This window comes from Dermacentor albipictus, chromosome 6, assembly GCF_038994185.2.
Source record: "Dermacentor albipictus isolate Rhodes 1998 colony chromosome 6, USDA_Dalb.pri_finalv2, whole genome shotgun sequence".
Lineage (NCBI taxonomy): Eukaryota > Metazoa > Arthropoda > Arachnida > Ixodida > Ixodidae > Dermacentor > Dermacentor albipictus.
In genome coordinates this window covers 99,875,102-99,892,224 of record NC_091826.1, presented here as the reverse complement: position 1 = coordinate 99,892,224, position 17,123 = coordinate 99,875,102, and the positions used below count along the sequence as shown (strand labels likewise).

Here is a 17,123-nt window from a genome sequence, read left to right as displayed (position 1 = left end):
GAGATAGAGCTAGACGGTATGTGGAGCTTTCAATCATGCGTGCATGTTATCTGCATTGTGTTCCGCGCAAGTTTAGTCCACGAAGTTGTGCCTATTTGGTTAATCTGTCTCTGGTTTTCACTGATCTGTGCTAAATATAGGCCGTATATGTTAAAGGAATTGTTGAGCAATGGCCACGCATACAGTGCTGAGCAAATGAAACGCAATACCCGGAACGCATGGCTGTGGCGGTTGTTGCGCCACTGGTGAAGTCACGTGAAGCCGGGTTGGTGCATTATGGTATACGCTGACGGCGAAAGGGTTCGTGACGGAGGTAAGCTGTTCTGGCGGAAAATGGTTCTCTGTGTGTTTCACGGTGGCGCCGCCCATAGCGCTACAAGCCGTGGTTTCTGCACCACGCTAACGTGGTGACAGGAACTCACAGCGCCCGCGTTTCAAAGCACTTCGTTGACTGTTATTTCGCAATGTGCTAGCACGGCTCATGATATGAAACTAGGGCCAAGGTGCTTGAGGCCTACTGCACGCTCCCTAAAACAAAGTGATGAACTAGCACAGAAAATAATTCATCAGCATTTCTGCTCTGTGAGGAAGGACGAGCAGCGAAGCTGTGTGGTGTTTTACCTCAATCAACGAATTTATGTATAGATAGGTATTACTCTGAAGACGCGTTTGGCCCGTGCCAGGGTTCCGTGAAACCTGCCGATAAGGTCGCCTAGATGACTATGACGTAACCACAACACACAACGCCCAAGCGAGCGACGATAGTTGTTGACGGCGGTGCGGTGAAAGGAGCGCACGAAACAAAACACGTTCCTTTGTCATTTGCGATTGAGCATACTTCCTAGTTAATTTGCAGAATGAAACTCGGACGGACTAGACTTTTACTCTACAAATACAGGGCTGTCCGTTTCCCTACCGGACATGCCCATGTATTGACAACAGACGGGAATCGCACAATATTGACAACTTCACTGTGAACTACGGAATCGAGAAAAGTAAATGAAGCTTGACGTAATGTTAGAGTCGTATTAGCGGCTCAATGTCACGTAATTTCTTTCAAGATATTATGGTTAAAACAACACTTACAGCCGCCCCTTCTGTAACCATACTGCCTCCGTAGACTTCCATGTATTAAGGGACGAAGCTTCGGGCCACAACACTGCCACAATGGTTCGGCGCTCACCAACTGCTTTTATACAGATGCTGCTGCTGCTGCCGGTCCTGACAGTAGCTGTCGCTGCCTGTAGTACAGATGACTGATACCCTTAGCGATGAACAGCGCAGGGCAGGAGTACTGTCCATTGCATGGAGAGACCGCAAATATGCTGTGACTTATCGGGTCTGCTGCATCACCAGCCGCCGATTCGGGACAACTACATGCTGCTCGTCGGACAACATGGGACGGCAATATTTACACCGCCTCCTCAAAAGCGCGCATTTCGACGAAGCTTCGGGCCACGACACTGCCACATTGTTTCTGCAGTCAGCAACTGCTTTTCTAGAGGTATGTTACTATCAAACTCGCTGTTACCGAATCAATACTGTTTGCCTTCTAGCGGTGTCGCGGCCACTCAACTATTTCAAACGGTCTTGCACTTCTCTTGTTTATGTTTTGCGACTGTTGCTTTTGAGTGGGGATGTTGAGGAAAGCCCCGGAGCTATGACAAAGGCTCAAGTAGAGAAGTTAGATGGTGTGGCTGAAGCTGTAAAGCGCCTTGAAGCCACCAATGCAAGTCTTCTCGAATCAAACGAAGAAAGTTCTAAATATGCACACAGAACTTGAAACAGACCTCGAAAGCCTATCCAAACGTGTACAGGAACTGGAAAACAAATTAGAATCTGCTTCAGCTGTCGATGCCCCAATAGCTCTCGAAAGTGGACTTTCTAGCATCATTAACAAAATTGATAATCTAGAAAACTAGTTACGTAGATCAATTGTTTTGTTTTATTGTGTTACCGATACTAACGAATCCGAAAGCTGGGAAAGTTCAGAGCGACTTGTGCATGAGTTCTGCGGTGATAAGTTTGGTGTCACTGTAACTTCCGCAGCTAAAACACACCATGTGGGCCATTTTTCAACTGTGAAAAAACGCCCCATTATAGGTAAGTTCTTCAACGATAAAGCACTTGAGGCGTTTTTATGTAAAGGCAGCAAGGTGAGGGAAACAGGTTTCAGCATAGGACGTGACAATTCCCAAGGCGTTCGTGATAAACGCCGGAAATTTCTGCAATTCTCTCGATCAATTAAAAAGAATAAGGTGACCGCGTGCGTCTAACGTTCGACAAGCTGCATATCATTAACGATACCTATATGTGGGATGTCGCGGGTAGCCGTGCTGTGCCAGTTCATTATCCCACCACAGTATGACACGTGCCGACTGTTAAGTCACCTTCAAAGAGTGCGTCATTTTTGCCTAATGTGGGTCCTAATTTAAAGAGTAATACCAATTTCCTTTTCACAAACATTAGAAGTGTTCTTTCCGAAACTGTCATCCTTTCTCCGCTTGTAGATTCTACGGGCGCTTCACTTCTACTATTGACTGAAACTTGGCTGGACGATACCGTACCGGCTGAAAACATTCTTCTCAGTGAATTCGAATTTCGCCTTTTCCGGTGTGACAGAAAAAATAGAAAAAGGAGTGGTGTCCTTATAGCCACAAACAAACAATTATCTGCTGTTCCCCTCACTGTTGATACTTTCCTCGAATGTGTATGGATATGGTGTAAATTCAGAGTTACTGCTGTTATTATTGGTGCGTTCTATCGGCCGCCCGATATGTCTGATACATTCTCGTGTGAATTCTTTAGAATACTCAGTGACTTACATGTGCGTTTTCCTAACTCCATTTTTCTCGTATTTGGCGATTTTAATCTTTCAAACATTCAATGGCCCACTCTCTGTGTTAATTCCAGAGATTCCAGATTGCTCAACTTATTAACACTCCTACCCGTCGCTCCGCTACCACGGCAAATATCCATTATCTTGTCGTAACAAATAACCCGGACGTTCTTATTGATTGTTGCATTTAAATGGTTTATCCGATAACGACATTATCACCCGGTGCATCACGCATCCATTTACTGAAAAGAAAACTACCATTAAGCGAATTCATTGCTACAATCGCGCAAATTTTCACATGATTACCTAGGAACTACACGCCTCTGAGTACTTCCTGGCTCAGTGTTCATCACGCACAATTGAACTAAACTGGGTGTCGTTCGAAACCACCTTGTCTAATCTTGTTGATAAGTATGTGCCAATCATCACTATCCGACATGATAAAAATTCACCTTGGTTCACACATTGTCCTTATCATCTTAATAATAAGACAAAGCGTTTGCATCGCCAACCAATGACCACACGTCTCATGACATCACGGAACAAGTACAAGAATTGTGATATAGAGTATCAGTCCCTGCTTAGAACAACCCGTCGTAACTTCTTCATCACGACCTTTCTACTATCTTAACCAATAATTCTCATAGATTCTTGTGCATTATCAATCCTAGTTCCTGTCCTGATATAGTAATAATTAATGCTGACGGACAACCAGTCACTGAAACTGGGTGTTCGCAGCTTCTGAACGATGCATTTTCATTAGTGTTCCCCAAATAAGATATAACCTCTTCGCCAATTTTAGAGCCATTGCCTAACTTTTCCATGGAAGAAATTGTCATCATTGAATTTGCTATTCTTGCCCTGTTGAATAACTTCAAAAGTACTAATAGCTCTGATCACCTTCGTTTCAATAATAAGATACATAAAACGTCTTGAAACATTTTTGCAGTGTTATCAGCCCTGTATTCACATTCGTTATCATCTGGCATTATTCTTCACGACTGGCAAATAGCCAAAGTTATACCAATTTTTAAATCGGGTGATCGCTCTGTCCCACTTAACTATCATCCTATGTCATTAACTATCAATATATGTAAACTGTAAACAACACAAGTAATCAACTGCCTAGAAGACCAGGATATAATCTTCAAGTACCAGCACGGTTTTCGTAGGGGTTATTCGTACGACACTCAGTTTGCCGGATTTACTAACGATATATTTTCAGCATTTAACAAAGGATGCCAAGTTGACGGAGTGTTCCTTGACTTCTCTAAAGCTTTTGATCGCATTCCTCATCACAGGCTGCTAATCAAATTAACGCAAATATTCACCCAAACGTTCTTGCATGAATTAAAGATTTCCTCTCCAACAGACAATTCACCTGTGCTAAAAGCTGTAACTCTTCTTCTGTACCTTTACCATCTGGAGTCCTCCAAGGCAGCATACTCGGTCCTCTACTTTTCTTAATTTTTATTAATGATCTACCCGAATGTGTCTCATCTCGAATTCAATTATTCGCTGATGATTGTGTTATATATCGTAATATTAGTAATGATATTGACCGACTTCCCTTACAAACTGATCTTGATGCGGTGACCGATTTGTGCTCCTCGTGGTTAATGTCTTTAAATACGTCTAAAACCAAGCTAATGTCACTTACCAACCAGTCCACGCGGCCTTCTACCGCCTACTTTCTCAATAATGCTAGAGTAGAACTTTCGCCAACCTACAAGTGTCTAGGCTTTAATCTTCAGTCTGACTTACCTTGACATTACCATATTAACACCGTCTTAGCATCAGCTAACCGAGCAGTCGGTCTTCTTAAGCGTAACCTCAAGCACGCTCCTTCAAACTTAAAGAAACTTGCTTATATCCCGCTGATCCGCCCAAAAGGTAAGATGCTTCTGCCATATGGGATCAAGATCAAGCATACATAATCAACAACATTGAACCTCTGCAAAACTATGCTGTTCGCTTCGTCTTTTTCGTATATTCACGCTTCACCAGCGTCACATCGTAAAAACAACCTGCTGAGTTGGAATCACTATCACGTTGACGCCAGTTTGCTCGCCCAGCCTTATTTCACAAACTTAATCACCATTCCACGCTTCGCGATGGCTTTCGATCATCTTATTGCAAGAACATTAGTAGTAGCAGATTAGTTATTACTAATTATTGTATGTACATATTAACATATTATGTAAAAAAGTTATTGTTTTCTTGACTACGTGCATATACCTCTTGTAAATATCTATTAATTTTATGTTCCTTGCATGTGGTGTTTATTTCATGTAGTTTTATTTCTTTTGTATAATTCATGTTTTTGTCCCCCGCAATGTAAAACCCTCGCATGATGGCCTTCAGGGGTAATGTAAGTAAAGTAATAAATAGATAGCAGACGGGAATTCTGTAACGTTTCGAACTTCACTCTGAATTTATAATGATGACAAGCAGATGAAGCTTGGCGTAATGATAGATACGTCGTTGCAAACAAATGCGGTAAGATCTTTCTTTCCAAATACGTAAATTTCATTGAGAGCTAAAGGCCATTCGCGAGAAACAGGAGACAAAAATTTTTTTCGAGTTACCGTGACGCGTAGACGGATGTACATCGACCACCGCCAGAGGGTAGCTATACACAGCTTCGCTGTAGGAAGGTTTACCTCAGTGGTGGCTATATGCACGCTAGATCTGTCCAATTGGCTTCGGCCTTCTGGTATGCTAGGACTTCGTAATGTGGCCTCAAGCAGCCATGACGGCCACCTTCCGTCGGGACAAGCTGTCGGAACAGGTGGATGGCGAGGTCAGTACGCGCCAGACAATTTCTCTCGCCGTCAATGGCCGCCGAAAGTTGATCTACGGAGGCTCCGTGAAGCGGTCTAAGAAACCCGGACCGTTTATGGCTCCCCAGACATTTTCCATCACATTCATGTAGGTGCCCTGCAGTGGCCAGTGTAGTGCCATAATACATCTTTGCTCCAGAAAATGAGTCACCGACACTGCCACATGGACAGGGCTTCAGTTTAGCCTATTCTGTCTACTCTCCTGTTCGAGTGCGCCCTCTATATGTCTCTCCAAACGCTGATGGAAAACCGTCTGGTCATATCCACTCGCTGAATATTTCCTCCTTCACGTCTATGAAAATGAAGTTACGTTCGTCACTGATACGTTTGTCACGGGAATGAGGGGAGCGGAGCTTCGAAGCCAACAGCGCAACGCCACAGCCTCCTCGTTCACCAGCGTTCCTGTTGAGTCCTGCCTCGGCGGATGTTGGCCGGGGTGAGTGGTCGATCCGACGTAATGAAGTATTCGGCTACCCACAGAGTGGAAAGCAACAGAACCGTGTGCAAAAGGGCGAATGCTGAAAGCGCTCAGCGTCTCGTGTTTACCTTTTGCATTCGTTTTGTGCTTTTCTTCTGCGTTTCTTCTGTTTTTTTACTTGATGTCCCTCAAATGTTTATCTGCCTCAATTGTTATCGTTATCCTTAGAACGCAATATGCTGTGACCACCTTAGCGCTGCACCGAAACATGACGCCATGGTAGCATATCCCGTAAATGGGAATTAAAATCATTCGTCAGGCACGCACAACCAGCCTCCCGCCAAAGTACGACAGCGGCATATCCTCTTTGAGCGCCGTGGCAGGGCAGCGCGTCGTATAAACCGTATAAACCACGGCTCTCAGCGCTCCGGTGGAGCTAACGCGAAGTCCAGACAAATGACTGTCAGCCGGACGCAGATATCCTGTGACACCAACTCTGTCGCCCTCAGCGTATACCACAATGCACTAGCTCGTGTAGATGAGACCTCACCGGCGGCGCAAGAAGCGCCGTCGGCCTTGCGCTCGGAGTATCGCGTTTAATTTGCTAAGCCCTGTTATTAAATATCTTGTTGCTCTTATGTTCAACCCATACTATTTGTTGTGTGAAACGTTCTGATGGTAATAGGCAGCGTGAATCAAGAGAAGCACCATCAGCCGAAAAAGAAAACTTTCTGAATACGAATTCAAACAAACCGCCAAGAAATTTTAAGCCTTTAAGACGTACCTGCTTGATATCCTCTTTTTGCGCGTCTTGCCCGTTGGTGACTAAATGCCAGTTCATCAGTGTCGCCGGTAGTGGAGGTTATGGCTGCGAGCAGGCAACCTCGACTAATCGCTTGCGTGCGATTTCTCGTCTTGGCATCGGACGCTTCGGAGGGCGCTTCTTGCGCGGTGCAAGCTGACGCGCCCTGTACGCGTCCTGTACCTAGTCGTGCGAAATCTCGCAAATGGTATTGTATTCCCGATATTCACTATATATATTAGAGCCGGCAGCCCTTGGGGCTGAAAACGGCGAGCATGCGCCGGCCAGGCTGGACGCTGCCAGGGCTGATAGTTTGTTTACGTTTATGTCGCAGCCATCTGCCACGGCGTTTGAATTTGCAAATATTGAGCAGCTTCGGGTTGATATGGAATCCCAACCCACGTAACTTCTTATCAGTACAGGAATAGCGGTGGTCTGGCTGCCAGCAGGCTGCCAGAACTACAAAATTCAAAGAGGTCCAGTGTGAGCTTCCTACATTCGAACCAAACAGCTCATTAATTAGTTTCGCATAATGTAACGTCACGTATAATGCGCAACATTGTGCGAACACGATACCGAACACCGCCGCTGTAGAGGCATGACTAAGCACCGTTCTTCAGCCTGGGGGGCTCGTAGTCACGATATCGAAATCAGCACAGAATGAAGCCGTGTGTACGATGCCCGGTGGTCGTTGTCATTTACCATGTACCCAGAGAGCTGTATTCGAACAAGTTCCCATAGCAATAGTGCCAGTATGGCTTCGCTGGCAATCAAAAATGTGTGCCATCAATCATGTGGACGCAGGTGAATAAATCGCAGCTGGCAAAAATATTTGCAGAGACCTCCAATACAATGCCTAGCTAAAGAGAAGGCGGTTTGGAAATGTTAAATATTACCATTAAATTATGCTTGCCGACGCAGCTGACGAGACTACAAAAAAATATTTCACAGACCTACATAGAAACGTGCTCGATTCTCTGTGAATACCATGACACAAAATGCATGGCCGCTACCTCCTACTGATGTCTATAAACAGCAGTTCGTTCTTCATCAGCAGTAGTTACAATACCGCGGAAATATTTTCGAGCCTTTTTAAATTCATAATAACTGCCTCGATAATTGTAAAGCTTTGTTCTTTGTAATCTCAATGTAACCACTAAGTATGCACGCTTCATCCGCTTCCGGCACAGCAAGAATCCTGTGACCATGTTTATCATGTACCACTAAAAAGAAGTGAAATGGGAACAGAAAAAGTCGGTGATGATTTCTGTAGTGAACTCGAGTGACATGCAGGCATATGGGTGCCATAGCGCACACTAAACGGTTGGCCCTCGATGCGCCCAGACACCAAGACTGACCGCATCGCTGATCGCTTTCAAGATAGTGCTATCCCGGCCACGCAATACGCAGCAGCCATCGGAGCAGAACACCCAACCCTGCCCCCCTGATGGGGGCCGCTTCCTCTCAGCTTTCCTCCCTTGCACGCGCGACACTCTCGGAGGCTTTTCCTGACCCACACAGCTCACAGCACCCGTAGAAAGTGGGAGAGCAGGTTAACCCAGCGCGCCTCTGCCTACCCTCCTCCCCCGCGACGCTTCCGCTCTTTTTCCTTCCCGCTTTGCTTCTCTCTACCTACAGATAACTTCCTCCTCCTGCGGTAGCTTCCTTCGCGGCTTCAAAGAGCCCGTGGCCTTTTTCACTGGCGTGCTATATAAGCTTGCGCGTGAAAATTAAGCCCTCTTACGTAGTATAGGTAAATACGAGGTATTCTGTCTCTTGATGTCTTATCGTGAAACCAGCCGCCAGCCGTTCACTTTTACATACAAGACAAATGACGCATTCTATGCTACCAAGCACTCATCTATTGTAGATTGGTTGTGTCTCTTAAAGATTGCTGGTATTTGAATAATGCTGACAACAGCTGTTGTCGGAGGAGCATTAGACGAGTAAGAGAAATGTGAAGTCGAGGCAGGTGCATTCGGGCGTCTTTGTTTCAGCGGCACTTCTAAGGGTTCCTTGTTGCAAAAAATCCGATCCGACGTTGCTTGGCGAAACATTATTCCGAACCACCTACACGCCGGCTCTGCGCGTGTCGCGGAGGGGTTACTGAACTAATAGAAATGCTCAAAGTACCATGCATCAGAAAATGGTAAAGTACTGTTTAAATCAACATAAAGACAGGATATTGTCGGATTCTAGTTTGAATTTACAAGAAAACGTAATTTTGTTACGCGGAAACTCGAACACAAGCCCCTTTTCCAACGTTTCGACAATTGATAGGGCGCTCATGGCCTCAGCGCGCGAAAATCGCGGAGGCCACGGAACGGCGCACCCACTTCCTTGAAACAACTTCAGATGATGCTCACCACCGCCGCATCACGGCGCAAGCAGGAGGTCGCATTTTTAACTGGAAGTTCGCCTTCGTTCAATGCTTTTGGCGCCAGTGTATCCCTGCAAACGTGACGGCTACATAAGTTGCAGTTGAGGGGAAGCGTCGGAACTAGTCAGGGATTATGGAATGCTATCATGTTCCACACATAAAGAGGCCCTGAATCACTTGGTAACCCGCCGCGGTTGCTCAGTGGCTATGGTGTTAGTCTGCTGAGCACGAGGTCGCGGGATCGAATCCCGGCCACGGCGGCCGCATTTCGATGGGGGCGAAATGCGAAAACACCCGTGTACTTAGATTTAGGTGCACGTTAAAGAACCTTAGGTGGTCGAAATTTCCGGAGTCCACCACTACGGCGTGCCTCATAATCAGAAAGTGGTTTTGGCACGTAAAACCCCATAATCTAATCTGAATCACTTGGTATCAAAGTGCAGAAAGGAATTTGAATTGAAATTGCTCTTTTAGAAATACGTTTCTGCAAAAACTACTTCAATGCGTTCAGGAGAAGCCGGGTAATTGTCAATCAAACACGGCATCCGCTGTTTTCCCGTTCCTTCTTCAGTGCCTTGCACCGAAGGCTACTGCGCAGTAGAGCCGGCCCACAGCACTCCGCCTTCTGATTGTCACCATGGCGTACTATTCAAACTTCATTTTAGGCGCCCAAACATCTTATTTTAGTGCCAACGACGCGCTATACATTAGCTAAACGTGGTAGGCCTCAGCGAGCCGCAGCGAGCTTAGCCAGTGGACTGGTGGCAGCACCTCTTGACGGCTGCGGTATCTAGGCTACGTAGCCGACCGCAGCTACCAAGAGCAGCCGTCTAACAGAACGACAAAATAAAACGCCCCATTACGACATAAGATGTCCAGAAAATAGTAAGTACAGGGCCTTCTGTTGAGAAAAGAGCGTTTGAGGGCAAGGCCCCTTCACAAGCCGCTTGCTAGCTCCACGCACCGCGAATGCCTGCAAAGTTTGGTCCAGGCATTCGCAACAGCATTTGCTATCTTCGGACTGTGTAATTTCACCAAGCCTGAGGGGTGGTACAAAGCCCCTTTAAACGCGAAGATTAGGCGTCCTCCAAACATTATTTCCCTGGGCCGTGGAGTATAGTACGGAAAAAATCACTGACGAATGCGACAATCCTAATGCAAAGAATTTGAGCGCAGCTATATATGTATTTTCATGTCGCGTGTCGATATTTGTCATTATGATTATATATACGTGGTTTATAATAGAGACAACACGCTGTCAGTCGCGCTCTTCTTTTCATACAGACGACGCGTTGATCACGGGAAATCGTGCTGCCAGTGTCAGCGGTGACAATACCGTCGGGAATGCCATGCCGAGCCTTTCTCGTCGCCGCTCGCCTCCGCCCCTTGCTGGAACTGTGATCCCCGTTCACATGCTTGAACTTCGGACTGACCTGAGCAGCTGACGCCATGGACGAGCGTAGCCCTCCCCACCCCACGCCACCCTGACGCTCCCTCCCAAGCGTACATGGGATCGCCCACGTAGCGGTGGATGCCGTGGACGCCGGCAACTCAGCTCCTGCGTAGGCTGTTTTCCATCCACTCGTCCTCCACTTTAAGCTTCTTGCTTTCACCATACCCTCCTCCTCCATTTTTGTCTCTGCACTCATACTCAACGCTACGCTCTGCATTCGCTTTCACGTTTCGCTCTGCTCGTTCGCTCGGCTACGAGGCAGAACGCCGACGGGGCACGCTATCGCTCAACGCAAGCACGGGCGCATAGGAGCCTCTAATGCCCTTCCGTCAGCCCCGAGAAGGTTTGTGAACTTTCCGAAACTTTAGGCTAGAGCGCTATCTCACGTCGAAGTCCATGGACGTATTTCGTTTTTTTTTTCACTCGGAGCGGTATAATTAGCCTAGAATTGCTCTACTATGGAGGCCGGCGCTACAGAGATTAAGGTCGTAGGCAAGATCACGTGACCACGGCTCACCGCGCTTGTTGCAGCGTTCTAAAGTGGTTGGCTGGGTGTCGCAAAACTTAGGACCCACTGCTCTACCTATTCCTGGTACCGATGAGTGCGGTTCATTTGTCTGCGTAGACGTTATTGTGATAGCTAAAGAAAGAACAAGTTATCTCACAGCGCGTATAACTTGGTAGTGTATTGAACAGAGCAATATTCTATGAGGTAGGTTTGTAAAGCCTCCGCTTTACATACTCTCACAAAAGAAGATTGCCCAATAAACTTCGCTGTTCATTGTTGCATATAAGCAGAGAATTGCATGACGTGAAATTACCGCTCTGTCATCGCTTACCCATATATGTCAGTTATGAGATTCGAACGCAATTCTTTTCATTCGCGTAATATTCTGGCCGGTTAGAATTATGAAACTGCACAAGAAGCAGGGGCTCTTACCTTCATACTCATGGAAACGTCAAGAACAAGAACAGTTCGCATGCTTTTGCCAGGTTTCTGCTGAATTTCATTAAACTCCACCAGTATGGGCTTGGACAGGTCGGGCGGAGGAAGGCTGAAGGAAAGGTTGCAGACACAGCGCACTTGTCACTTTCAAAGAAATATGTGGATATTGTCAAGGAATGCCACGTGCAAACACAGGTGAAGACAGGGCGGGCATATGGAGAGCCCCACGGGTATAATTTCTGCGGTTAAAGAAAAACTTTTTCTTATCTACGGAATTACGCAGCGACAAAAAATGATTCCTACACATCCTCAGTGCAATAAGTGTACGTCATTAAGAGCGCAATTCCGTTAATAAAGAAAGCGTTCCTATGCCTACTTTCTTAACTTTTAAGGTTTCGTGCATGTGCTTGGTTTATGTTTACATTTTCTAAGGTATGAGCTTTCTGGAATGTGCTTAGTTTTTTGGCGAGCAAAGAGGTGTAGCGTAGTATTGCACTATTTCAAGGATAAGCATGGCCTACGCTTCGCGCTGTCCCTGGATACAACAGAGAGCCTACATGCTACTCTTGAGATTGCAATTAGACTCCCAAGCACAGCGTCATAGCAAAGAGGCCGATCGAGGCGAGGGTGTAATGCAGGCACGTACCCAAGGGGGGGCCCGGGGGGGCCCGGGCCCCCCCCCCGAAATCAAGTGGCATACCCTCCCCCCCCCCCCTCCCTCCCCACCCACGCCACCACTCCTCACACATTCCTAAAGCGCCGCCAGATCAATGTTGAGACTTCGCAGCGGTTCATCGGTCAACATTATGCTGCCTTTTTCACTCCTTTTAGATGGCGGTAGTTATCGGCATCTCTTGTATTGTGAAGGACCGTTTTCTCGTAGATTTCCACACCCACGCGATTAAGTCGAGGTGCATTCAGTTGTCACCATCTATTCAACCATCACGCGCATAGCTGCATGTTGCTTATGTTAGTTCAACCTTCTTTGTTTAGGCTGATCCTGGGACCAGGAAAGGGATGCGGCTGTTACTCAGCTGGTCTGTACTCTCACGGAACGAGTTGCGGCTGAAGAAAACACCAATTGCGTTTAACTTATCCCTTTGCTTCATTGTTTCCTTGAGTTACGGCTCGCCGCAACGCTGGCAGATGCCCGGAACCATATACACGTGATATGGGTTAGATAAGGTGGGGAATAATGTGAAAGAGCGTCCATCATGGAACCCTGCAATAACCCTTAAACCCATAAGCAAGATGACTGTCACCCGTTACCTCGTCTGTTTTTCCCTAACTGCATAGCACTTTTCGTGCAAAATTGGCAACTGGAAACGAAAATCGCAAGGGGTTGAGAAATTAAGCGATCTACTAAGGGAGAGAGCCAAGGCAACAACCAAACTGCAAGCAAAAGCGAATAATAAAAAAGTTAACCGTTGTTAATGGGAGTATTTATGGATCAACATCTTTTTATTTAAAAAGGAAGTAGAGAAAACGCCGCCGGAAGAGGAGAACAATTACGTGCTTTGAATGACGCTTCTGCAGTTATCGGTCGAACCGCCTCACGTAGCCACTTCTCTGCTGTGCTTATGTGGGCGTTTTTCTAACCTTTTGCAGTGAGCGCAGTACGTCTAGAATCGCAGAGTCCTGCGCTCTACGTGGTTGTATGGGACTAGCGGCCGCACAGAGTTACGCAATTCGCGGAACTGTCAAAACTGATCAACAAGGCGAAAATAACTGATATTCGAAACTATATATATAACATGAGAAAGACTGAAAAAGCCGTAAAAATGAACGCAGCCTGAAATCAGTAAAAAAGAAACCTGGCATAGGACAAACCATGATGTATGCACTAAAAGTCAAGAAGGATAACATCATCAGCAATCTCGAAGATCGAGATTGCTGATGATGCGGAAAAAGCAGCGCAAAAATTCTAAGCTGACCTGTATACAGTACCCAGAGGAGTCACGATTGTTCACTTAGAAACAGTAATGAACAGGATACAGAAATTCTCCTATAACTAGCGATCAGGTCAGAAGGGCCCCTTGCAAGACATGAAACGATGAAGAGAGGGAGGATAAGGTGGAATAACAGTCGATTTAATCAAAGATGGAGGAGACATAATGCTTGAAAAACTGGCGGCTCTTTATACGAAGTGTCTATCGACTGCAAGGGTCCCAGAAAACTGGAAGAATGCAGACATTATACTAATCCACAAAAAAGGAGACGTTAAAGAATTGAACAATTATGGGACCATTATCTTGCTCCCGGTATTATATAAAATATTTACCAAAATAATCTCCAATAGAATAAGGTTAACACTGGATTCTGTCAACCAAGGCAACATGCTGGCTTTAGGAAGAGATACTTTACAATGGATCACATCCATTTCATCAATCAGGTTATCGCGAAATCTGCAGAGTACAATAAGCCTCTCTATGTGGCTTATATAGATTACGAAAAGGCATTTGATTCAGTAGAGATACCAGCAATCGTAGAGGCACTACGTAATCAAGGAGTACAGAACGCTTACGTAAAAAGCTTGGAAAATATTGCTACATGCGTGAGGTATTGGTTTGTTTGAACGAGGCGCGTAGGCGCCATCACTCCAGAAAAGAGGAGGAAGAACGAATTGGGCTCGCCCTGTGAATGTAACCGGTCAGCGCTGCAACCGCTGTTGTAAATATAATCTATAAATAGTTTCTCGTCTTATTGACTCGTCTTTCGCGTTAGAATATCTACAGAGGTTCTACAGCTACCTTAATTCTACACAAGAAAAGCAGGGAGATACCTATAGAGAAAGGGGCCAGACAGGGAGACAATTTCTCCAAAGCTGTTTTCTGCGTGCTTAGAAGAATTCAAGCTATTAAACTGGGAAGGCTTAGGAGTAAAGATCGACGGCACATATCTCAGCAACCTTTGGTTTGCCTATGACATTGTTGTATTCAACAACAATGCAGACGATTTACAACAAATGATTGGAGACCTTAACAGAGAGAGTGTAAAAGTGGGGTTGAATATTATTATGCAGAAGATGAAGATAATGATAAATAGCCAGGCAAAGGAACAAGAGATCAGGATGGCCAGTCGGCCACTAGAGACTGTGAAAGAGTACGTTTACCTAGGTCAATTAATCAGAGGGGACCCTGATCATGAGAAGGAAATTCACAGAATAATAAAAATAGGTTGGATCACATACGGCAGGCATTGCCAGCTCCTGACTGGAAGCTTACCATTATTATTGAAAAGTAAGGTGTGCAATCAGTGCATTTTGCCAGTACAATATGCCCAGTGCCAATGCATTTGCTAGTGCGTTTCCCAGTGCATTTTGCCAGTGCATATGGGGCAGATACTTGAGAGCAAGTTAAGGACCACGCCGCGATCGAACGAAGATTGCTAGGCATAACGTTAAGAGAGAAACAGAGTGGTTTTGATCAGAGAGCGAACGGGTATAGACGATATTCTAATTGACATCAAGAGGAAACAATGTAGCTGGGCAGATCATGTAATGCGCCGGTTAGATAACCGTTGGACCATTAAGGTTACAGAATGGGTACCAAGAGAAGGGAAACGCAATCGAGGACGACAAAACACTAGGTGGAGCGATGAAATTAGGAAATTCGCGGGCGCTAGTTGGAATCGGTTGGCGCAGGACAGGGGTAATTGGAGATCGCAGGGAGAGGCCTTCGTCCTGCAGTGGACATAAAACATGATGATGATGATGATGATGATGATGATGGTGGTGGTGGTGGTGGTGGTGGGCCCCCCCCGAAAAAAAATCCTGGGTACGTGCCTGGTGTAATGCGTGGTCACATGGGTCACGTGGTAGGGGTCTGCCTCTGGCCGTCTTCACAGATAGGTAGTTACTCGCGATGGTGCAAAATTTGCGCAGATATTTAATCTGTTCTATTGTGGTTATTAAACTGCTTCATAAAAGCGTGGTGTTTGGGATATTTCAACATATTAAAGTTATTTTCGCTCTATCATTCTTTTATTACAAGTGGGGAGCGAGTGCATAGAAAATATAGTTCAATGAGCAGCTTGACAAAGGCGGCCGGCAAGTTCTTTGGAAGCAATATGGAGCTTAACGTTGAAAACATGCTTCGGACACGCATCTATAAACGAATATTGCATTCATACATGTAGGCATAAAAATTTGAGACACACCCTTAGGTTACCAATTAGTGAGAAAAAATAATAACCGCGTGCGCATATTACCACAATAGGATTGCTTTCAAGCATAACCCCTACAGAGTGTACAATGCGATAAATGTTCAGTCATATGAAGCAAAACTACAGGTAAGATCCAGTGTAATAAAGCAATGAAACAGCACAGACTAAATTATAGCTGGGGTTCAGGCTGTCTATCTCAAGAATATACCGTTTCATAGCTTACAAGAACTGCCAACAATATCAATGGCATATATATATATATATATATATACATAATGGTGTTCAATTTATGTGGGGGAAGGTGTATTTGAAGCATTTATTTCACATAGTTTGTGTGGCAGAAGCGTACATTATAATATAATGCTCAAGATTTCTCATGCTTTAAACACTCTTATTAAATTCATGTTTCGTCGATTAAGATACAGGTTGGATGCGCATAATTTTTTTCGCATTACTTTGACCGACGAACCGAGCATTCTCTTAAAGAAATGCTGGCTCCCCCGTAATCGAGAGTAGATGTAAGCATGAAGTGGCAATCGGCAAAGCAAATTGTTGGGGATGACACTAGCCACCATCTTAAAATGGGTGTCGAGAATGTTCGTAACGACACGCCTCACCATAACGCACTGCACCCATCTACAGTGTCCAGCTTGAAGAAGAAAACCGGCTGAAGATGGCAGGATAGCAGCGAAAAACGTCAAGGAGACAGAGCGCAGTCCCGGCTGCAAGAAGAAAAGCGCCTGAACGATGGATGCATGGATGGAGGGATTTTATGAGTGTCCCCTTTGGAACGGGGTGGTGGATTGCGCCACCAAGTTCTTGATATTATTAGCGGCGAGAATTAGGAGTGGCGCCCTCTCGCGTGTGACGTCACGGCCAGGACGCCGCTCGCTCCGTCTCGCTCGGCGGCCGCGCGCGCTCGTTCCCTTCGTGTATGCTTGGGGTATGGGTGGCTCGAGCCGCACTTATTCAAGGGTATGTCGGCTTCTTTCTGCTGCCATGCCTGAACCACAGTTCCTGCTGCACTTTCTCTCCCTCTACTTTCATTCCCTACCTCCTGTGCAGCGCGGTTGAAGTCTCCTCTGCTGAGAGACAGTTACTGCGCTGCACTTTACCCCAACCTTTCCTTCCCGTCAACAAGAATCTCTCTCTCTCTCTCCTAAAGCACGTCAGTCAATAAAATTTGGGGCTTGGATATCGCAAACTATGTAGCGTTGAACGGGGCTACTGGTTTTACAATGCATGTATGCGCCATGTCTGTCCATAAATTTTGCGTAA

At 45.8% G+C, this 17,123-nt stretch overlaps 1 protein-coding gene across 6 annotated transcripts in view; it reads right to left on the bottom strand.

The window, feature by feature from the left end:
- Positions 1-17,123, bottom strand: part of LOC135913649 (calcium-activated chloride channel regulator 1-like) — a 248,513-nt gene that overhangs the window by 117,006 nt on the left and 114,384 nt on the right. For all 6 annotated transcript variants that reach the window (XM_070541096.1, XM_070541095.1, XM_070541094.1 and 3 more), the window contains one exon: positions 11,676-11,790. In XM_070541096.1, coding sequence (XP_070397197.1) covers positions 11,676-11,790 — 115 coding nt within the window. The remainder of the gene's footprint in view (positions 1-11,675; positions 11,791-17,123) is intronic.